At 42.9% G+C, this 23,631-nt stretch overlaps 1 protein-coding gene across 4 annotated transcripts; it reads left to right on the plus strand.

The window, feature by feature from the left end:
• The first annotated feature begins 685 nt into the window (after positions 1-685).
• LOC127664410 (zinc finger protein with KRAB and SCAN domains 3) lies at positions 686-16,265 on the plus strand. 4 transcript variants are annotated; one of them, XM_052156371.1, is made up of 6 exons: positions 686-754; positions 7,232-7,709; positions 8,912-9,059; positions 9,347-9,411; positions 9,851-9,974; positions 14,555-16,265. In XM_052156371.1, exons 2-6 carry the CDS (start codon positions 7,293-7,295, stop codon positions 15,460-15,462), a joined length of 1,662 nt encoding a protein of 553 aa, XP_052012331.1. In that variant the 5' UTR covers positions 686-754; positions 7,232-7,292; the 3' UTR covers positions 15,463-16,265. The 4 variants fall into 4 exon arrangements, with proteins under 4 accessions (XP_052012331.1, XP_052012330.1, XP_052012329.1 ...); XM_052156370.1 differs by having other exon boundaries at positions 7,235-7,709; XM_052156369.1 differs by lacking the exon at positions 686-754 and adding an exon at positions 787-1,034.
• The last annotated feature ends 7,366 nt before the right edge of the window (positions 16,266-23,631 follow it).

A 23,631-nucleotide genomic window follows, 5' to 3' on the forward strand; every position in this document is an offset into this window, starting at 1 on the left:
ATGCCACCCCAAACCAAAGACTACTGGCAACTATTGATTGCTGGGAAGTGGAGAATTAGTCTTTCCCAGGGATGAGCCCTCCTATGAGTTGTCCAATGCAGCCTTGAAACCTTGAAATCATATACAGACAAATAACAAAAACCCAACTTAGCCAGTGGAATATACACATACATACACACATACATATATATACTTGTTTGTGCACATGCATATATACATATACACACACACACACACACACACACATGAATATAGCAATAATAAAGAGGCTATCAGCCTCAGAGTGAAAGAGTAGGGCAAAAGACTGGAGGGAGGAAAAGGAGGAGAAAAATTCCACTTCAGTTAAAAAATTTTCTTTTTAAAAGCCTTTTTATGAAGCAATCCCGAAGAGGAGGAGAAAGACTGGAGGAAGTAAAGGAAGGAGAAAAAGTGATGTATTTCTACTTCAGTTAAATTTATTTTCTTTCTTTTTTTTTTTTTTGCTGTTCATTGTTAGTTTATTTTGGTTTTGAAAAATAAAAATCATGATATTTGTGCTATATATAATAGTGAGAAATGCTTTTCTGAATAATTTTTTTCTTTTTAAAAGTCTTTTTAAGAAGCAACCACGAAGAGGAGGGAGAAAAGGGGGGAGACGAATCATAGAGTGTCGCCGGTGCCTAGAGAAGCCGGAAGTGCTCTGTGCCCCGCCCCCCGGGGTCGGACTTTCGACACTTTTGTGACTGCGGGGTGCTACGAGGTGCTGCGTTCGCGGGTGGGTTCGGGTCCCCTCCTGTTACGGTCCTCCCGCGGGGGCTGGCTGCTTGTGGGTGGCTGGGGTGGGACAGAACAACTTCCTCCGCGGCCTAGTGGCGCCGGGAAAATAAACTCGGTGGCCATTCGGGCCGAGCGCCGGACAGGGCCTCGGGCGCCTCGCCTCAGGCCGGTTCCGGGTGTCTGGTCAGTCTCAGGGCGTTTGGCGATGGGATTCTCGGGTCTTGTACTTAAGCTTTGAAAATGGGAGACGTCACAGTTTTGCTTTTCCTGGAGACAAGGTCAGTTCCAAGGTCTTTATTCTGGGGTAACTGGAAGAGAGCCAGAACTTTGGAATCGGGTTGCCTGGTTGAATCTGGCGTCTGCTACTTTGTGACTTCTCCCAGTCCCTTAACCTTTCTGTGTTTTGCTATTTTAGGGGATAATGATATCGCCTAACTTACTGGATTGTTGAGAGGAGTAAATGGCTTCATTTGTGCAAAGGTGCTTAAAATAGTACCAGGCACGGGGTAATCGGCACGGTGTAAAGATAGCTGTTATTATTACTGTTGCTATTTCGAACTAGGACAGCACTTTCTCTTCATTGATTAGCCTTGGTACTGGCTCTTGGCTTTTGAATTTTACTGCTATTTACCAGTTCTCTTTGTAATGAATGACTTGTGTATTTTAGGAGGGAAAATAAAATATTCTGGAAAAGAGCCTATCCCACAGCAAAGACTAAAAGTGGTTTGTGTAGTGCCTTTTGATGCTCAGACTCAAAAGAGTTTTAAAATCCTGGGGATGCTTTTTTTTTTTTTTTATTTTCATTTTTTTAGTGGGAGGAGAAGCTTGAGAAACAGGAGGAGCTTCTAACAGTGAAGAAGGATAAGGACCCTGGTGTAAGCAGACACTGCCCTTTCGTTTTGCCCGCTCGGTGGTGCTGCTGCGAACCTACCAGCTTTCTGACCCTCAGCAAGAATCCTCACCAGCTTGAGAATCACATGGATGGCAGATAGATAGATAGAACTGATGATAGATTGGTGGTAGATTAGAAAGAAATAGATCTGAAACTGAGTTCACACTAACACCCTTTGTTCTTTCTGCAGGTTTTTAAAGCTAATATTGACCATATACAGTTTACTGTTGCCATTGAGTGATCTCTGAAAGTCCTTTTGTCTTCCTTCTTTGGCTCTTTAACTAGCGTTCTTTTCTCTATTTGTAACATAACAAAAAAACGAAAACAAAAACCTTGTCTTTGGTTTACTTATTTGGCAAACACTTGTGTTGGTAACATCTTCTGGCCAGCACCTTTGTGCTCTGCCCAGTTGGTGGGACTCCAGATAGGAGAGCTGGCGTGACGTGAGTGCGTGAAATGTTCTTCAGAATGTATCAGTGTTCATTTTTCTCCCTACAGCCTCTCCCAACAGCACCACCCCCTTTCAGCCTCAGATCTTATCTCACCTCCCTTGGCCCCAACAAAACACTTTGGTCTGTACTCAGAAAAGAAAGAAGAGAGGATTTTGTTTACTATTTGAAATGGCACTAGTAAAGAGTGAGTCCGAGAGAAACTTCAACTCACCTGCAACAGTGGGCCAGCATTCAGCCGTAATCTTGCAGTCACCTTCAGTCACGCTTTTCCTGCCTTTCCGCTATTCTTCCCTTTCCTCATCTGCCCTCATCTACCTTCCTTTTCCTGTTCTTCCCCTTTCTTCCTTTCATTCTTTTTACAGCAAACTAGAGGCCAAGACATCAGATCTCTTCATCTGCAGGCACAGCAGTGTGCTATAAAGTCGGAACTTTAATTTAGACATACCATCATGAACAGAATTGTCAGTAATTCCTTAATCTGCGTTTGTGCTTTCCTGATTGACCCACCAGTGTCTTTTTACAGTAAAAGTATACTATGTTTAAACGACATAGTATGTATAGAATTGCTGTCCCTTGTGATCTTCCATAGTCCACCTTCCTTTTGCTTCCTCTTTAAAAGTAACATTTATTTGTGGGAAAAACGTGGGTTTCCAATATTCTCACATCAGTTGCTTTATTCTACTGATACTTTGGGAAAAAAATATCCTTAGCTTCTTAGTTCTCAAACTTGGCTGCACTTTGGATCACACAGTAAGTTCTCAGATACTGAGGCCTGTGACCCACCCCAAGAGGCTAGTTCAATTCATCTTGACTGCCCAACTGTTAGGAGGCTTTAAAAGCTTCACAGTGGTTCTGTTGTGTAGTATAACTTCAATACTTTTAATTTGTTCCTGTGTTTTTACCTGTACATGAATTCATGGATATAGAGACTTGATTAAATTTAATTTAGATTTACTTATTTGAATAAATAAATTATATTATTTCAGATCTCTCATGACAGCTAATTAGAAAGTATTTTCTGATTCTTTGTAAGAGTTGATATAATGTTCACCCAGGTGTGATGGTTCACAACAGTACTCTCAACTCCTGGGAGGTGAGGCAGGAGGATTTCCAAGAAGAAAAAGAAAAAACAAAATTAATGAGTCAAGGTTACTGAACTTCCATCACCTGTGTTATCCCATAAATTGTAGAAAATTGGAGTGAGAAATAGAACTTCAAGTGGGCACAGACTTGGAACTGTCTTTCCCTTAGTAATTCTAGCTTACCTGTTCTAATCTCATTTCACTGAGTAGAGAGGAATGAACTGCCATCTCAGTGTACCCTCAGAACTTTTAAGTCAGCCCTAGATTAAAATCTAGTTTGAATCCTGATTCAAAGAAATCAGATCTTCTGTCCCTTTTAGGGCACCTAGGTCTCACAGCTTCTGGGAAGCTGTGAAAAACTGAGGCACTGACTAGTTAATATGTGACATTTCTAAGGTCATACATCTCATAGTGATAGGGAAAGAATATTTGTAAATATCCTATTATAGTGGCCATGTTGTGACTCAAGTGGGATTCTCAACCAGCCTTCCCTGTCAGGGATTAAGCCAACTTTAGCTCCCTTGTGAGGCACATTGGGCAGCTACTAAATGCCCATATAACACTTACAGCTTTTGAGGTTGCACAGTGAAGGAAAGGGAGGGTGCTTCCTTTACTCGTTTTTGTATGGGTCAGAGATCTCTGTTGCCACTTTGTTTCTAATCCAATTCCCCCGGTAAAAGAAATCTCAACTCAATCAGTTAAAGAAACAAGCTACAAGCCTAGATTGGGCAGGTCTCCCACTACACTACTCTATTTCCATCTATATTATCACATATATATGTGATATGTTATATAGCCTCTCCTTCGATCCTTTCTAACTCCTTCCTGTTGATCCCCTGTGGCTCCTCCCCTAAACTCTCAGCTCCTCCCCCTTCTTCCTGCCCAATCATTGGCTCAAGCCTTTATTTGAAAGTTAAGGTGGAGAGAAGGTTCACAAGGCAACTCCTCATCTGCAGCCCCTCTGAGGAGTGGAATTAGCATTAAAATATGCTAATGGCTATCCACGACAGCTCTCCAGTACATCTATCTGCCCATCCATCCATTGTCCGTGGTCCAACCATGGAAATAAGCTTGCCTGCCTGTATTCTCTGGGGCATCCTTTGTCCCTACCTTCTTACCATGTGACTCCCTTCTCTGGTCTATGTTTTCTGTAAGCTTATAACACTGAGATGAATCAGCCAGTTTTCCAGTTTTGAAGTTTACATTTGTTATATGTTTGTGTTCCAGTGTTTGTGCATGTGTGTATACTGGTACATGCCACATGTGTGAACATGGAAGCCAAAGATAGGTATTGAATGTCTTCTATTGTTTTCCACCTTTAATTAGCTATGTTTTTAAAACAGGGTCTCTCACTGAACCTAGAGCTCACCAGTTGGGTAAGAGTTGGCCAACAAATTCTAGGGATCCTCTCATCTGTCCATCCCCAGTGCTGGGATCACAGATGCTTGCCACCATGTGATGTTTTCAGGGTTGCTGAGGATCCGAACTCAGGTCCTCAAACTTGTATATCAGGTACTTTACTGACTAAGCTATATTCCGAGCCCCTACATTTGGACTCTGGCAATACTGGTTTATAGTTCCCAAGGTGACATTTAGAACTCTGGAAGTGCTATTGTCACCTAGTGGGCAGAGACCAGGAGTGCTACTAACCATTCTAATAGTTTTTTTATACCATAGAGATAACCTCACTTAAAATGCCTGAACTTGAGAAAAATGGCCTTGGAATGAATTTTAGAAAAAAAGGCATTTGAGTTTATTCAGTCTTTTCTCTTACACAGTAATTATTCTGTTTCTACTCTATATTAATACCTGAGAAATAGAAAAGCAAGGTGAGGACAGTTGTTTTCAAGAAAGTCACAATCCAGTGGAATAGACAATCTGTTTATTTATTTAGAAAGATAGTTTTAGTATATAGCCTGAATTGCCCTAGATTTCGCTGTAAACCAGGATGGCCTTGAGCATGCAGCTCTCTCCTGTCTCTGTCTGATGAGTGCTGGGATTACAAGTATACTCCACCAAGCCTGGCTGACTAGTTTGATTTAACATTCCCAAAGTTCCAGCAGGGGGCTGTAGAAACTAGTGCTAGCTTGACTGAAAACATGCATGCCCTGGTTAGGAAGTTTAGATCGATGTCTGATCAAAGCTTGGGAGAATTGGGGAGGAAGGGAAGCATGCATGTTTACTAGGCTGGAAACAATAATGCTGATGGCTGTGAGGAGACACAGCAGATCTGAGGACATTCCAGGGGAACAGATGGAGCAGATGACCCATGTTGGAACTGGGCAGAGGCAGTTACGTGAGTATGAGGATGACGTGGGGCGAGTTGCTGCCCGTAGAGAATGCTGCGGGGAAAGTGGAGAAAGCAGGAGAACCAGCTCTGTGTGACGCATACTGACGAAGGTTTGCTTGTAAAAGTTCCACTTAGAACTATCTGGGTGGCAACTCAAGATAGGGATCAAGAAATAGGAACTAAGAAATTGGAGATAAATAAAATCTTGCAAAGGACTCAAGAATATGGGGCTAGGGGTCAAAAACAGAGTGCCAGAGCACATTCTTACTTAACAGGAGAAAGGCCATAAACTATGTTGATGTCTATGCACTACTTTATTAGTTGACAGTAATTTACTACTCACCACATGCTAACCACTGTTCACAGTGCTCACAACATTTCTATCTGTTGTCCCTAACCTGTTAACATATGAGGAAATCAAGGCATGGAGATGTGCGATTTACAAAACTTACCCATTTGCCTTGAGCCAAACCAGAATTGAGGCCAGGAATCTTAGCTCGGGAGTCTACGTACCTAATTAGACTGAAGGAGGCGTTGAATAGAAAATAAGGAGGCAACAGAAGAAAAAAGTCCCATAACCCAGGGACAAGAGAGTTTCTAGACTCAAACAATAACTTCAGCCTGGTTACCTGAGCAGCCGTGGAACGTAGGAACTGGAAGGAGCTTTTTTAGCTACTGAGGTGTATGGTCTACATCTGTTTGAACCCATGGCAGAGAGAAAACTCGAGTTGGAATCTGGAGGGCTCTGGTCTTGGGGAGCAGCAGACTGGATGATGGGGTGTGGCCTCGCAGAGCTTTTCCTATTTTCTGGATGGAGAGCACAAGGTTTCTCTTTGTGACACAGCTTGACAGTTACAGAGGCTTAGTCTGCATGCAGCTCACTGTCACCTGACACTGTACACGTTCTTTCCCTAGGCCCCTCACTGTCACCTGACACTGTACACGTTCTTTCCCTAGGCAAACCACATTTTTCATATACTTTTGGTCTCTCCCTATGGATTTGAATAAGAGCAGTGAACACTATTCGTGCCATGGCCTGAATGCTATCCTGTTTGGAATTTCTTCTGCTAAATTACTCCATTGTTTTTTAATTCATTCTCAAGTTCTCTTGGCAAGGACAGAATGCAGCCAGATTCGTTGGCAAGATGTAAACATAAGCAGATTTTACCAGCGAGGCCTCCACTGCTCACATATTTCTGGAATTCCAAACTCAACCAGAATGGCCTATTAAGCTTTTCCTGTATCCACAGGGTCTCACCCTACAGCTGCGAACTATGTTCTCTCCACTATCCAGTCCATGGTGAAAGAAACACATGGTCAAATTTAACACAGCAGTGACCTCTGCTCCAGACTAGTTACATTAGTTACTTTGTTGTCGCAATGACAAAATACCAACAGAAGCAAACAAGAGGTTATTTTGATTGACAGTTTGCGGGTACAATCCAACATGGAGGCAGCTGCTCACAGTCTGTGTAGTGAGGAAGCAGAGAGGTAGGCTAGTGCCCCAGCTGCTATCTCCTTGGCTGGTACCCGGACCCATGGAATGCTGCCCGCCAGCCATGGTGGATCTTCTGGCATACGTTCAGTCTCTCCAGAGCACCCTCAGACATAGATGATTCTAAATGCCCCACGATGGTACGGAGACATTTGAACATGGGGATCTCCTCAGCTGCTCCTTGGCAGTTTCCTTGGGGTCCTGGGCCTAGGAGGAGGGGAACATTTGCAACAATAGTGCCTTATAGTGATCTCCACCTCTCAGTAGTCTTTTACAGAAATACAACTCAAAGCTACAGTGAAACGGGAGAACTGCTTGGTTCGGGATGGCTAGAGAATCAAGGGAAAGCACTACCCTGGACTCACACTCTGCAGAGGACCAAATGGAGCTACTGGTCATAAAGGTGGAACAGGAAGAGGCCTCCCCCTTGGCAGAGGAGGCCAGTTGGCTGGGCAGTCCTGGGCCTGACCGCTCCCGCCAGCGCTTCCGCGCTTTCCGCTACCCAGAGGCGGCCGGACCCCGGCAGGCGCTCAGCCGGCTCCGCGAGCTCTGCAGACAGTGGCTGCGCCCAGACATGCACAGCAAAGAGCAGATCCTGGAGCTGCTGGTGCTCGAGCAGTTCCTGACCATCCTGCCAGGGGAGCTGCAGGCCTGGGTGCGCGAGCAGCACCCCGACAGCGGGGAGGAGGTGGTGGCGCTGCTGGAGTACTTGGACAGGCAGCTGGATGACACACCTCCACAGGTAGAAGGAACAGGTTTAGACCCATGCCCCGTGCCTCTCAGCAACCTCAAGCAAGACCCAAGGGAGGCATTGCTTAGAGCCCTCCAAGTCTGTCTATGCTGGGAACCTGCGGCAACCAGCGTACTGACCTGGGCCCCTCAGAATAGTTAATCGCATAAAGGAAAAGCAAAGGATTGTGGAAGAACTCAGTCCTAGTGAAGCTAGGGTAGAATGTGTCGAGCAGAGAGGTGAAAGGTTATATATGTACCTTTTACTCTTGTGTTGAGTAAGACACAGGACAGGTTTGGGCACAGTGGCAATAGGCACAAATGGCTTCGTAGGTGTTTTCTTGGCTTGTCACATGTAACAGCATCTGCGGTGGCTTGTTGGATGTACTGGGGTGCTTATGCCGTGGCCCCTGATAATTCGGTTGACAGTGGAGGGGAATTCTACAGTTTTCTTAGAACCTAGAATCTAAAGGAGTTATTTTTTGGGTTGGGGTTTTTTCTTTGTTTGTTTGGTTGGTTGGTGTGGGGTTTTTTGTTTTGTTTTGTTTTGTTTTTTTCCTATCTAAATTTATGGGTCCCTTGTTTAAACCTCTGGTTAAAAAAAAAAAAAAAACAGGCCAGGTTTAATGTCCATCTCTGGCTTGTATCAGTGAACACATGGCTTGTCCAAGGCCAAGGTTCTGTACTCGGGTCATTGTCTGATTTCTGTAACAGTGAAAAATCAACACAATTCTCCAAACTTTGTCCTGTATAAAAGATATGGAAAGGCTGAGCAGCAGAAGAGAAAGGACCTCAGGAACTGTAACTTAGTGATCTAGAAGCAAACCTGCATCTGGCAGGATGAGCCACGCCTTAGTGGGTGGTTCCCAGCATCTTACTGGCTTCACCCACTCTGTAGACTAACCTAGAAGTGCTAGCTTCAGGTTTCTGATAAGACATTTGCAGGTGATGAATTTTATCACCATCCCCTAATAAAGTGCTTCATAAGTCTGTGTGTGTATTAAGCATTGAATGATCTGTGGAAATACTTGCCTAACCTCCCATCTTAACTTAGCCATTTAGTAGCATGATTTTGGCTAAGTTGTACCCTAAGGAACTGTTCGTATTAAATTAGTACATATTTGTAGAATTTGGATACAGTGCCAAGCTGATAGGAGATACTTTGGAAATGTCTAATAAATAGATAGAAAATAAAAGTAAATGAATGATTTCTAGGTTCCAGATGACGACGATGGTCAGGACCTCCTGTGCTCCAAGGCAGTGCTGTTGGCATCCGCCCAGGGCTCAGAAAGTAGCCAGATGGAGCCCCTGGGGCCTTTGCTTAAGCAGGAGTCGCTGGGATCCCTGCACTCAGAGGTCAGAGGTCAGTACTGCGGGGCTCTGTAGTGGGCGGTCTTGTTTTTGCCTTTCCCCTTCTTGTAGTGGTGCATATGGGCATTCCAGGATTTCAGAAATGCTAATAAGGCGCTTTTGCATATCTTCAGAGAAGGTCTTTGGTTCTAGTAGCAATCAAGTATTTGGAAAGGAAAATATTTTATAGACTTGTATTTGCATAAATTCATTAGTCAAGTTTTTAAACCTGGGATTTACAATGCAAGAAGGCTGATGCTAGCTAGTGTGAGTCTCACCCAGAGCTTCTTTTTGTTGTAGTCACCCAAGCTGGGCACTGTGGAGAAGATGGAGTGACAACTACGAGGCTCACGTCAGAGTTGCAGGTGAGTTAGAGCTGCTCTTCCTTCTCAGCACTCCTTACAGTGGTGCGCTCACTTCTCCACCCTCATCTCCACCCCTGTCCTCAGTTCTCCACCCAGCTCCTAGTTAGGATGGGAATTTACTTATCCATCTCAAGGTGTGTTTACTGCTTAACTTCGAATAGAATTTTAAAAAATTTAATGCTGTTTTATGTGCATTGGTAGGAGGGTGTCAGATCCCCTGGAACTGCAGTTACACAGTTGTGAACTGCCATGTGGGTGCTGGAAATTGAACCCAGGTCCTCTGAAAGAACAGACAGTGCTCTTAAACACTGAGCCATCTCTCTAGCCCCTCACTCAACATTCTTGAGGTCTCACCATTTGGGGATGGGGTAGAAAGGCTGTGAGCTTGCAACCCAGGTATTCCCTATTCCATCTCTTTGGTGGAATTTTATTCTTTTAGGGGTTGCTGAAAATGGAAGATGTAGTCCCAGTCCTTTCCCCCAGATGGACAGAGCAGGATTCATCTCAGATGAACTTCTACAAAGATGAAATGCAGGAGAACTCTGGCAGCCTGGTTTCCCTGGGTAAGACTAATGAGTGCTAATTTCTTCTCTGGCTTCTTGCTCTCTTTTATATAATAGAACCTACTTCCCGTTAGGTTGTTAGAAGCTCTTGAGCTCATTGTGTTTGAAATTATAAACACACTTTGAAACACTATTTTTGACTAGCTCCTTACTGCTTGTAATTGTGGTTCTTTGTCCTTTGTCTTAGTTAGGGTTTCTATTGCTGTGACAAAACACTATAACCAAAAACAACTTGGAGAAGAAAGGATTTATTTCATCTTACAATTCCATATCATAGTCCACCATCAAAGGAAGTCAGAACAGAACTCAAAGCAGGATCCTGGAGATAGAAACAAAAGCTACAGAAGAGCACTGCTTACTGGCTTGCTCCTCACGGCCTAATGAGTCTGTTTTCTTATATGCTCCAGGGACACCTGCTCAGGACAGGCACTGACACAATGAACTCGGTCTTCCCACATTGACAGTTAATCAAGGAAATGTCCCCACAAACTTGCCTACAAGCCAGTCCATAGAGGAATTAAGATTCCTTCTTCCCAGATAAGTCTAGGTTTGTGTCAAGTTGAGTAGCATACACTCTGAGTATTGCAGTGACAGCAAATGGGCTAACGCATGGAGTCCCCTGTATTGTTCTGGCTCAGAGGAGATGCTCAGGGAATACTGAGTGATAAAGGGTGCACATCTCAGGGACAGCACACTTGTGAGCATGCATGAGATCACAGCTTTAATGAACTGCAAAAAAAAAATTTTTTTCCTTCCTGTTCCTATCCATGACTAGTAAAAAGACTGAGGAACCTCTTCACAAGAAATGGTTGTGGAATCGGGTTTGAGAGTTAGAAGCAACATTAGACACCAGTTATAGGCCCTGACCCTAAAGGCAAGGACACAAAAGGTTACAAGACTTGTCAAATGTCATATGCTGGTGGCATGGTAGGGCCTCCAGTTTTTCTCAGAGAGTTGATGATCTGTTCTGTTGTGCCAGGGCACAGTTTACCATAACTACTTTTGTCTTTGTCCTAGTTAGAGTGTCTATTGCTGCAACAAAACACCATGACCGAAAAGCAAGTTAGGAGGAAAGGGTCTAATGAGCTTACACATCTCCATTGCTGTTCATCACTGAAGGAAGTCAAGACGGGAACTCAAATAGAACAAGATCCTGGAGGCAGGAACTGGTGCAAAAGCCATGGAGGAGTGGGGGCCAGGGGTCCTGCTTACTGGCTTGCTTTCCATGGCCTACCCAACCTGCTTTCTTATAGAACTCAGGACTGCCAGCCCAGGGGTGGCACCACTCACAATGGATTGGGCAATCCCCCAACAATCACAAATTGGGAAAATGCCTTACAGCTGGATCTCATGGAGGCATTTCTTCAACTGAGGCTCCTTCTTCTTTGATGACACACAAATACATCACTATTAAACTACAACCCTTCCTTCCCCAAGATATAACATTAAAATCATTGTCTTGGTTAGGGTTTAACTGTTTTGAACAGACACAATGACCAAGGCAACTCTAATGAGGACAACATTTAATTGGGGCTGGCTACAGCTTCAGGGGTTCAGTCTACTAACATCAAGGTGGAAGCATCCAGGCAGTCATGATGCAAGAAAAGCTGAGAGGTCTACCTCGTCATCTGAAGGCCAGTAGAAGACTGGCTCCCATATGGTTAGGAGGAGGGTCTCAAAGCCCACATCCACAGTGACATACTTTCTCCCAAAAGGCCACTTTCACTCCAACAAGGCCACTCCTCCAAATAGTGCCACTCCCTGGGCAAAGCATATTTAAACCCCCACATTCATGAATAACTTTAAAAATCCCAGTCTTTACAAATTCAGACACATTAAATTAAAAGTCCAGGGACTAAAGAGATAGATGGCTCAGCAGTTAAGAGTACTGGCTGCTTTTCCAGAGGTTCTGAGTTCAATTCCCAGCAACCACATGGTGGCTCACAGTCGTCTATAATGTGATCTAATGCACTCTTCTGGAACGAAGGTATATATGCAGATAAAGTACTTATATACATAAATAAAACTTTAAAAAATAAAATTAAAAGTCCAAAGTCTTAGCTGTGGGCACCAATAAAAATCAAAATTAAATGAAATACCTCCAAGAGGGAAGAACCAGGGGACAGAAACCGTTTGCACCGGGCAAAACCAAACCAACAGTATAAATAACATCCAGTTATCTGGGATTCACTCAGTCTTCCAGGATCCTCCAAGGGCTTGAGTCACTTCTGTGATTCTACCCTTTGCAGAACACACAACTTATCTTCTAGGCTCTCCCTGGCTCCATTCTGCTGCTGCTTTCTTAGCAATCATCCCATGGTACCGACACTCCAAAATGGTTCTTCTGCTGCAACTAGGATGCACTTTCTCAAATAGCTTCTCATGGGCTCTCTTAATGGTGCCAAGCTTCAAATTCTTTTCATGGCCTCTCACAGTGTCAAGTCTCAGCTGTTCTCCATGACCCCTTCACGCCTTCAAAACCAGTACCACCTGGGTGAATCTTACATATTACCCAGTCTAGCTGCTAGCAATGAGTACAACCTTGACCACCTCTGGAACATACCTTCTAAGTGCTGATTCTCAGAAAACACTTCCCAGAAAATTTCAACTCAGTGATGCTGGTCTCTTCTTAATCACCACTAATTTCTTAGCTCCAGCTAACCAGCATCAATGGTCCCAGGAAAGCAGAGGTTTCACTTCAGTGGTGCTAGTCTCTTTTTAATTGTGGCTGACTCTTAAACCCCTGCTGGCCAGAATGACAGAATCCTAATTCAAAATAGCAAAATGGCCCATCACACTGCGCTCACAACACTCAGTGGCTTTTCTAACTCAAAGTTCTTCTATAATGCTCCCAAAAACATAGTCAGGTCTGTCATAGAATACCCCACAATCCTGCTACCATCTTGTCTTAAGAGTTTCTATTGCTACAACAAAACACTATGACCAAAAAGCAAGTTGGGGAGGAAAGGCTTTGCCCAGCTTACACTTGCACATTGCTGTTCGTCCCTAAAGAAGTCAGGACAGGAACTCAAACAGTGTAAGATCCTGGAGCAAGAGCTGATACAGAAGCCATGGACAAGCTGGCTTACTCGGGCCTGCTTCCCCGGCTTGCTCAGCTTGCTCAGCCTACTTTGTTATACAACCCAGGACTGTCAGTACAGGGATGGAACCACCCACAATGGGCTGGGCCCTCCCCAATTGATCACTAATTGAGAAAATGTCATATACCTGGATCTCCTAGAGGCATTTCCTCAACTCAGGCTGTTTCCTCTGAAGACTTTAGCTTGTATCAAGTTGCCACAAAACCAACCAGTACAATCTTTATCACAAACAGATGTGAACACTGCAGAAATCCTTTTACTTGCCCTGTTTTCTGTTACTTCCTGTGTTCAGTCTTTCTCACATCTGTTCCATTTTTTTTTCTGTTGCTATAATAAATACTATATGACCCAAATGCTATGACTCCTTGAGGGAGTAAAGGGTTTATTTTTATCCCATAGTCTTTCTTATTTTTTTTTAAAGATTTATTAATTGTTATGTGTAAGTACACTGTAGCTGTCTTCAGACACTCCAGAAGAGGGAGTCAGTTCTCATTACAGATGGTTGTTAGCCACCATGTGGTTGCTGGGATTTGAACCCAGGACCTTCAGAAGAGCAGTCAGTGCTCTTAACTACTGAGCCATCTGTCTAGCCCCTGAATACATCCATTATTAAACCATAACCTTTCCTTTCTAGTTTATACCCAAGACCTTATGTTAATATTCCAATATAAAACAGTATAATTTTATAAATCTCAAAGTCTTTAAAAAAAAAAAACCACAACACTTAAAATTCAGACTCTCTTTAACTTTTGATTCCTGTGAAATTAAGAACAAGTTAAGGGCTAAAGAGATGGCTCAGAAGTCAAGCACACTGACTGCTCTTACAGAGGTCCTGAGTTCAATTCCCAGCAACCACATGGTGGCTTATAACCCATCTTTGATGAGATCTGATGTCCCCTTCTGGCCAGCAGGCATATATGCAAGCAGAACACTGTATACATAATAAATAAAATAAATAAATAAATAAATCTTAAAAAAAAAAAAGAACAAGTCAAATGATTTACTCCAAAAGGAAAGTACTTGGGCATAAAGCCAAAGTCCAGCAGTATAACTTCAAATCTTGTAGTCCAGTATTCAAGATCTATGACTCACTAATGACATTCTGGCCTCTGAAGGGCTTAGCTCTATTTCTTTCCAGCAGAGAAAGTGAAATATTTAATCTTAGGTACATGTCTTTGCTGCCTTCCTATTATTACACCTTCAGGGTCCTTACGACCTCCACTGTGTATCCACAGGGGTCCTTAGTTCTCAGCACTTTCTCTCCACTCCCACTATTCCTGGTTATGCCCTTCTACCACTCCATTCTTGCACGTGTCTCAGTAGCTTTTCTGTTATCCTCCTTTTTGTTCCGTCCTAATTTCTATACTTAAATGCTTAACCTTGCTGAACACAAAGACCTTTGTGATTATTGTCTCGATAGTATTCATCACAGTGCTCTATGGAAAGCATAATTAACAATTACTGGCGTTTGTGTTTCAGATCAGGACATGCAGACTAAGGTTAGGGACTTGTCTGGAGCTGAGGAATACACAGAACAAAAGCCCGAGCAGACAGTGTGCTTCCTGGGTGAAGACACTGTCCAGATTCCTACAGGTGCAGAAGCCAGTGAGCAGGAAGGCAAGTCACAGACAACACAGAAGACTGCCACAGCAAACAGGCGGTTCTATTGCCGTGAATGTGGGAAGAGCTTTGCTCAGAGTTCAGGCCTAAGTAAACACAAAAGAATCCACACTGGATTGAAACCCTATGAATGTGAGGAATGTGGCAAAGCCTTCATTGGAAGCTCAGCTCTCATTATTCATCAGAGAGTTCACACTGGTGAGAAGCCATATGAGTGTGAAGAATGTGGTAAGGCCTTCAGTCACAGCTCAGATCTCATCAAGCACCAGAGAACCCACACTGGGGAAAAGCCCTACGAGTGTGATGACTGTGGAAAAACCTTCACTCAGAGCTGCAGCCTCCTTGAACATCACAGAATTCACACTGGGGAGAAGCCATACCAATGCAACATGTGTCCCAAAGCCTTTAGGCGTAGCTCACACCTCCTAAGACATCAGAGGACCCATACTGGGGATAAAGATTTTTTTGTTCCAGAACCTTACTGGGAAAGTCAGAGTAGGGTGGAAAGCCATTGGGAAAATATTGAAACTCCTGTGTCTTATCAATGCAATGATTGTGAGAGAAGTTTCAGTAGGATTACAAGCCTTATTGAACACCAAAAAGTACACACTGGTGAGAAGCCTTTTGAGTGCCAAACCTGTGGGAAAGGCTTCACCCGACCTTCATACCTTATTCAACATCAGAGAAGACACACGGGGAAGAAACCTTCTGTCACAGCGACCCCTGCTGTACATTCCGAAGTTGGTGTTCAGTTGTCATTGAACTGAAGCCACTCTGAAGCTCTTAATGACTGCAGAAGTCACAGGCTGGGGCACTGTTTGATAATGTAAATCCTCAGATATTAGGAATTTGGCTAAGACTTACCTTCTACATTTTAGAAGGTGACTAGAAAAAACTTATTTCATAGGAGAGTTGTCTGCAAGAGTTCTCACGGATTGGAATTAAATGGGCTTCCTGACTGTCAAATTGCCTTCCCTTGGCCTGCACGTCATGTCTCTTGAGGGAATGGTTTTGCTTTGGGGGAGTTACTCTGATCCTTCATTAGGCTAATGAGCCCTTCACATGTGGTCAGACTTGGAACTCTAATGTCCTGCTTTGTGCCTTGTATACAGGTGCTAATAAACATTTATTAAATATACTGGTGAGATTTCCTACATAGCTCTGAAAACCTATTATCTGGAAATTCTCACCAAGGCCATTTGTATATCTTTAAAATCAAAAAAAAAAAAGATGATGATGTTTTAGATTGAATCAATGTAGTGCTGTTTTTGTTTGTTTGTTTGTTTTTGTTTTTGTTTTTTTACCAAGTATTCCAACTTGGCAGGGCAGAGGTGAAGGTGAGGTTACTGTGCTAGAATCCTTTAATTCTTTACCTAATTTAGGAATTCTGTGAGAGTGCCTTAAACAGCTTTCTTAGCATTAAGTCATTGTGAATGTGCCACCCATGGAATTCCACTAATATTTTTTCCTGTTAATTTTGTTACTCTTGAGAGAACAAAAAAGAAAAAAAAAACTTTTCCTACTTATGTAGTGTAAAAACCAGTTTCAGAATAAAGTGATCAATGTCTAAGGCTTGGCCTCTTGGTTCTCACTTGGGTGGTTCTCTTGGGTCTGAAAGCCCCTGCATCCTCCTCTTATTTCATAACCACCGTGCTAGGGCAGTCCATGTGATACAGCAGAGTATATGTGGGGCAGGAATGGCAAGAGCTTCACTACTAAGCAAGCGGCAGTTGGTCTCTTGATGTGTTCCAGTATACGGAGGGGGTTCATAAGCTATACTCCATGAGCAGTGACACGTGTCCCTGTATGACCAGCTTCCTAAGGAAGAACTATCAGCAGATGTTTGCCTATCTCCTACTATACAACTGGGGAATTAACTATGTAAACACTCTTGACTTGACTCTCAATCTTTTATTGAAGAGTATTTCAGTAGTCTCACTAATCCCAGCACTTGAGAAGCAGAGGCAGACAGATTTCTGAGTTTGAGGTTCACCTGAACTACAGAGCAAGTTCCAGGAGATTCATGGATACACAGAGAAACCCTGTCTGAAAACAAACAAAAAAGAAAAAGAAAAATCATTTTAGTAGAGTGCTGGGGAGATGGCTCAGAAGTTAAAAGTGCTTGTTCTTGGAGATGAACCATGTTCAATTCTCAGATCCACCCCCCCTTGAAACCATCCATAACCCAGATCCAGGGGATCCAACACCTTCCAACCCCAGAGGGCACCACACACACTTGGTGCAAGACATACATAGGAGCAAAACTCATAAATCTAAACATCTTTTAAAAGAGAGTTTCAGGAACATTGCATTTAATGTTCTACCTTTCTCAAAGGTTTACCTATAACACATATTGATAATCTGCACAAAGCCTATCCCCCGCTAAGTCCACACTTTGGTAATCCAATGAATTCACACAAAATATTTAAAATGAAAATTGCTTGCTTTTGGATCCAGAACAAGTTGACTAAATCACATGTAACAATGCCATTACACGTGGTAATTACTTCATGTTCACTCCCAGTAACTCCCCTTGGATACTGCATATCACCATTTTCTTTTAAAATGTAGGACTTTTTTAAAGATTGTATTTATTTATGTATGTGAGTACACTGTTGTTGTTGTCAGACACACCAGAAGATGACATCAGATCTTATTACAGATGGCCGTGAGCCACCATGTGGTTGTTGAGAATTGAACTCAAGACCTATGGAAGAACAGTCAGTGCTCTTAATCACTGGGCCACCTCTCCAGCTCACCTTTCTTTCTTACCTGCACATTTCAGTTTTGTCAGTTTGAAGTCAGTACTGTGAAAGTATTTATTACATATATTTCAAATGGAGTTGCTTCTACAAAGATCTCAGGGATGTCTGCCTGCTCTCTTTAAAACTTCACTAGACTATCACTTGTTAGGACAGAAAAATTCCCATTACTATATCTATTCATATTTCTCTGTATCCATTCATATTTCTCTGTATCCATTCATATTTCTCGATTGATTTCTGCCATCAGCAGTCTTCCGTGGTTATAGCAGTGTTGAGAATTTAGAATTTGGACAGAACAGATTTTCTAGCTTGTTTTCACTATGATTTTGCTTATATGATATTTCTCTTGCTGTAAGACCCTGGCCCTCTGTCAGTGGTACTTACTTCAAGATGCCCCTGAGTGAGACACTGATACACAGGTGCAAAAGCAAGAGGTTTCTTTTCTGGTGTGTTGGTCAACCTTTAATTAGTCCCTCAAGGTGAGTTACTAAGAAGGCAACCCCTACCTATTAAAAGATGTTTTTATACTTTTTAGGGGCACAGGTTACATTAGCAAGGTTACAGTCCAAAGTTATTGGCTACACATATGGACCTTTAAATGTATTGGTTAGCAAGACTGACATGCATTTGAATTCTACCTGGGACTTTCCAGGGGGTCAGGCAACTATCAGTCAGTACATTCTGAGAATTTTTTACTCAAGAATGTTCCTGTGGGTGGAGAATGGAACTTGGTCTAGCCTTGACTACAGGTGGAAGGGGGAGGATGTAAGGAGGGTGTGGGAATGGAAAACCCCTTAGGGTTCCTCTTTGCCAAATACATTTAAAAAAAAAAAACTAGGAATCAAGTTATCATCTAACTCCCTCACAGACTTATCTAGGACTCTGTTTATGAGTTCCCGAGGTTTGCTATGTCAAGGTTCTCAGAGACCTACAGTGACTAAGCCAGCTCAGACAGTCAACAGGGTCTCGAAGGAGGGAAAGAGGATTTTAAAAAGAAAAAACAATTAGACAACACTATAACATTATCCCAGCCAATACTGAAACAGGTTTAATTTCTCCCATTCTGCTTTTATATCACTCTGGGTACATGCTAGGTACATGCTACATGATAGGATCAGTCCTGAAGCACAAAGCAGTTAAGGGACAAACCAGTATAAGCAAAGTCCCATGGTTATTCAGGGACCTAATGAGACAAGACACAAAGAGCACATTCCCCAGCTGTATTCATCTTGAATCTTGTCCTAGTCCAACATCAAATTCTTGTCCGAGCCTACTTTCTTGTCCTAGCTCGATGTAAATATTCCTGCTGATATCCTTGAAGCAGCACCAAGAGCTCTCCATTCTACAGACACATGTTTAACAAATCCTCATGTAAATGGTTTGTATTTCTGTAATAAACCACATTGTTATTTTGTGAGTTGTAAATGTAAAAAGGCATGGCATGATTTCTAAACTTCTGGACATGTATTAGAATCCTGCAGAAAATCAGTACAATGTACAGGTATGTTGGAGGGGGCGTATCCTTAAAGAATTGGGTGGTGTGACTATGGAGGCTGCTTTTTATAATTTGGAGACCAAGGGTGTGAGTTTCAGTTCAAAAGCTAAAAGGCTCCAGTCTCAAGAAGGACAATGTTCAGTTTGCATCCAAGGACTAGGAAAGCGAGTGTCCTGCTCAAGATACTGGCAGGAATGGTGTCACGTTTCCAGGGAGAGTTAGCTTCTTTGTTCTTTCAGGCCTTTAACTGATTGGATGAAGGTCCAGATATGGGGCAGCATACTTACTGAATTACAGATGCAAAGGATAATCTTCAAAACTTCCCTCACTGTGCTCTCAGAGTCTGACCAAAATATCTGATCTAAGGACACAGGGAATGAACCCTCATGGCACTGCTACAGTTGAGCAGTTTGCATAGCACTGCCACACCTCTTTGGTGTATATTTCGTATCCCAGACCGACCTCAACTTCTCTTTGTAGCCAAAGATGATCTTGAACTCCTGATCCTCACACATCCACCTTCCAGGTGCTGGGATCACAGGTGTGTATTACCACACCTGGCTTGCTCCCACCTTTCCTGACTGAGCTGAGCCAGGTGGCTTGTCACCTCCCTGCTTCTGGATCAGGATAGAAAAGGAGCACTGTGACGTTGAGATATGATAAGTTACCAGAGTCCGAAGTATAGTCAGATTCTAAATAGAATTCATGAAATTGACTGATTCTATTTTCCCTTTGATAGAAAATTCCCAGGTACTTAATACTTAAGGCCAAACCGTTTCTTTTCCTGTTTTCAGAAATGAAAGTTACCTGTTTCCTAACAAATTATATCTTTAAAACCATTCTGTGGGGGCTGGAGAGATGGCTCAGCGGTTAGGAGCACTGACTGCTCCTCTACAGGTCCTGAGTTCAGTTCCCAACAACCACATGATAGCTCTCAACTACCTGTAGTAGAACCCAATGCCCTCTTCTGGTGTGTCTGAAGAGAACACACACATACATAAATAAATCTTTAAAAAAATAAACAGTCTGTAACCTGACTGTGCTGGGACAGGTTAAAAGGAATCAAAGACGGACAAGTGCATGAGAACTAAACTCTCTTCCTTGTAACCAATTCATTTATATCTTCATTTTCTTGTCCATCTAAAGTAGAATTGTTGACATGTATCATAGCTACCTGGCATCTAGCATTTCAGCTAGTTGTGCCACACAGACTAGATTCACGAAAGATGGCCAAATCCCTGTTTTCTTACCCTAACCATCACTTCATTTTCTTAGCACCAAGATGACTTTCCACTCAGCTCCCTGCCTATCACAAGGCTTTTATTAGATATGTGCTTTCCTCTATTAAGGATTGATGCTCTCTACCTCACTTAAGGTATAATCACAAGTTTTTGAAGACTGTTTATCTTATCTTCAGCGTGACAACTTCTTAGCTGCAGAATGGCATGCCCTCCCTTGTATACTCTGTTTTGACACCACCCAGTATGTGATAGTTGAGCTTGCATGTTGAGTGTACAAAGAGATGCCTCTAAGACCAAGGCTAAATTGCCATCACTGCCACTACATCTACTCCTGAGGGAAGAATACAGACACACATAAAATAAAAATTAAAATAAGGGGGATGTGAAAGGTATCTGTCTGTGTCTTATGAGGATTTTTCCAGACCTGAGTAACTTTACTATTTTTTTTTTTGTTGCTGTAATAAATTACCATGACCAAATGCACCATAAGGAAGAGAGAGGGTTTTTTTTTATTCTTTTTAAAGTTTTTTCACACAATACATTTTAATTATGGTTCCCCTTCCCCATTCCTTCCAATTCTCTACCTTCCCTCCCACCTGGATCCACACTCTTTCTGTCTCTTGTTTCAAAAACAGGCATCTAAGGAATGATAAAATAAGATAAATTAAAAACAATCTAACTATGACTAAAATTTAAAATCTAAATATGAGTAAACAACCAAACAAGAAAAAGAACCAAAGAAAAGGCATAAATAAATGCAAATAAATAAAAGACACACATGTGTTTGCACACTCAGGAATTCCCATGAAAACCCCAAACTAGAAGCCACAATATATATATGAAAAGGACTTATGAGATAAGGAAAACAAACAAAACAAAAAGAAAAATTCCTTGACAACATTAAAAAGATGCTGTTGAGTTCATTTTGTATTGGTCATCTACTGCTGGGCAGGCAGCCTTCCACGAAGAGTGATTTGTTTCCCAAGTGAAACATTCTTGGAGAAAACTAGAAAACTTTCATTTTCAAGTGGCTATCAATTAGAAATAGCTTCTTGGTTAGGGTTTGGAGACTGTGTCTTCTTTCAGCGTGAGGTACTGGTGTACACCGGTGCAGGCCCTGTGCTGCCTCCGTCCCTGGGAGTTCACACCTGCACCAGCCCCATGTTGCCTAGAAGACCTTGTTTCCTTAGTGTCCTGTGACCCCTCTGGCTTTTACACTCTTTCTGACTCCTTTCCACAGGGTTCCCTGAGCCCTGAGGGGAGGGATTTGATGAAGACATCCCATTTAGGGCTGAGTGTTCCAAGCCAAGGTCTCTCTGCACATTGTCCAGCTGTGGCTCTCTGCATTTGTCCCCATCTGCTGCAGAAGACAGCTTCTCTGATGATGGCTGAGCTAGGTGCTGATGGAGAGTCCTGCAGAAAATCAATAGGAATCATTTTACTGCTATGTTCTTTTAGTAAAACCGTTCTGCTGGTGGTGGTTTTGCTCTAGGTCTCTGAGCTATCTACTATCAGGTTCTTGGTGACCCAAGCAGCATTAGGTGTGGGTTCTATCTCATGGAAGGGGTCTTAAATCAAGTCCGATATTGGTTGGTTACTCCCACAAGCTTTGTGCCACTGTCTTTGTTTGGGTTTCATTGTTGTGAAGAGATACCATGACCAAGGCAACTCTTATAAAGGAAAACATTGGGGCTGGCTTACAGTTTCAGAGGTTTAGTCCATTATCACTATGTTGGGAGGCATGACAGTACCCAGGCAGACATGGTACTGGAGAAGGAGCTGAGGGTTCTACATACAACTTGATGCACAGACAGCAAGGCGGATGGAGACTGTATATACACACTGGGTGTAGCTTGAGTATATATAAGACCTCAAAGCCCAACTCCACAGTAACACATTTCCTCCAACAAGGCCACACTTCCTAATAGTGCCACTCCCTATGGTCCAAGCATTCAAACACATGAATCTGTGGATGCCATATCTATTCAAACCATCTCAACCACCATTGGACTGCATCTTTCGCAAATAACTCTTGTAGATGGAAGGGTTCATAGCTGGGCTGACATTTCCCTCTGTCCTTTGGTAGAGTGTAGAGTGCTTTCTAGTACCATGAGCTAGTCCATACAAGGGGTGGCTCTAAGTAGGTACCAACTCACTTCTCCACATAGAATGAACTGTGTAAGTATCTTCAGCAGTAAGGCCTTACCATAAGTTTGTACAATCAATAACCTTGGAAATAGCCTGGGCTGCTTGGGGGTTCCCATGGGGCCCCTTTGACGAAAAGCTCAATTAGATATAATCTAATTTTGGCATTGAAAGCTTTGTTTGATGACAAAAGATATCCAGTTGGGGCTCTGTCTTCCCCACTCTTTGGCCATTTCATTTAGATCACATTATATGTATATGTGTATGTATGTGTATGTATTATAGAAAGGTTCTACTGTATTGGGCTTCTATAGGACCCCTCAAACGATCCTTAGCTGTCCCTCCTCATGTTCTCTCCCTTATCCTTTTATCCCCTCCCCCTCCCTGTTTGGTTCTCCCATTCTAGTCCCTCTACCTCATCCATCCATAACTATTTTATTTCCCCTTCCTAGAGAGACTCCTCCCACAGTCCCTCACTCTCTACCTACCCTCTGTAGTCACATGGATTGTAAATTGCTTATCAATGATTTAACAGCTAATATCCATGTATAGGTAAATAGATCCCACTTATCTTTCTGGGTCTGAATTATCTCACTCAGTTTGATTTTTTTCTAGCTCCACCCATTTCCTGAGAATTTCATTTCATTTTTAGGGACTGAGTAATATTCCTTTGTATAAATGTAAGAGAGTTTATATGGCTTACAGTTCCAGAGGGAGAGCCAATAATGGTGGGAAAGGCATGGTAGGAGGCAGCTGGAGCAGGGAGCTGAGAGATTACATCTTCAAACACACTCATGAAACGGAGTGAACTGTGAATGAGGCAGGGCTGAAAGCCTGCCTTCAGTGGTGTACTTCCTCCAGCAAGGCTCTACCTTCTAGGGGCTTCACACCCTTCCTAAACAGTACATTGTGCTGGTTTGAATGTGATGTTCCCCATAGCAATGCATTTACTACTTGTTCCTCAGTGAGGAGCCCTTTGGGGGGGGTGGCTGGGATGCGTGGCTTCGCTGGAGTAGCGTGTGGCTGTATATTGGCAGACGGGGGTTTAAAGACATGAACCATTCTGTCCTCTTGACTCCTTCTGTGCTTCAGCTCTCAGCTGTTTCCATCACCATGCCTGGTGCTTGCTGCCGCAACTCTCCACCGTGATGGACTCTTAGCCATCTGAGCTGTAAGTCTCGCCTTGGCTATAGTGATTTATAACAGCAATAGAAAAATAACTAAGACAGCTACCAGCAGGACTAAGGAGCCTCTGGGCAACAGTTCTCATTCAAATGGTTACAGTGACTT

Source organism: Apodemus sylvaticus, chromosome 14 (assembly GCF_947179515.1).
Source record: "Apodemus sylvaticus chromosome 14, mApoSyl1.1, whole genome shotgun sequence".
NCBI lineage: Eukaryota > Metazoa > Chordata > Mammalia > Rodentia > Muridae > Apodemus > Apodemus sylvaticus.

What these genes read in the sequence shown, in the direction of transcription:
- LOC127664410 (XM_052156371.1), top strand. Translation starts at nt 7,293, where the DNA reads ATGGCTAGAGAATCAAGGGAAAGCACTACCCTGGACTCACACTCTGCA. An exon ending in TGGATGACACACCTCCACAG is followed by an intron (nt 7,710 to 8,911) that starts GTAGAAGGAACA and finishes AATGATTTCTAG; the next exon opens with GTTCCAGATGACGACGATGG. An exon ending in TGGCAGCCTGGTTTCCCTGG is followed by an intron (nt 9,975 to 14,554) that starts GTAAGACTAATG and finishes TTTGTGTTTCAG; the next exon opens with ATCAGGACATGCAGACTAAG.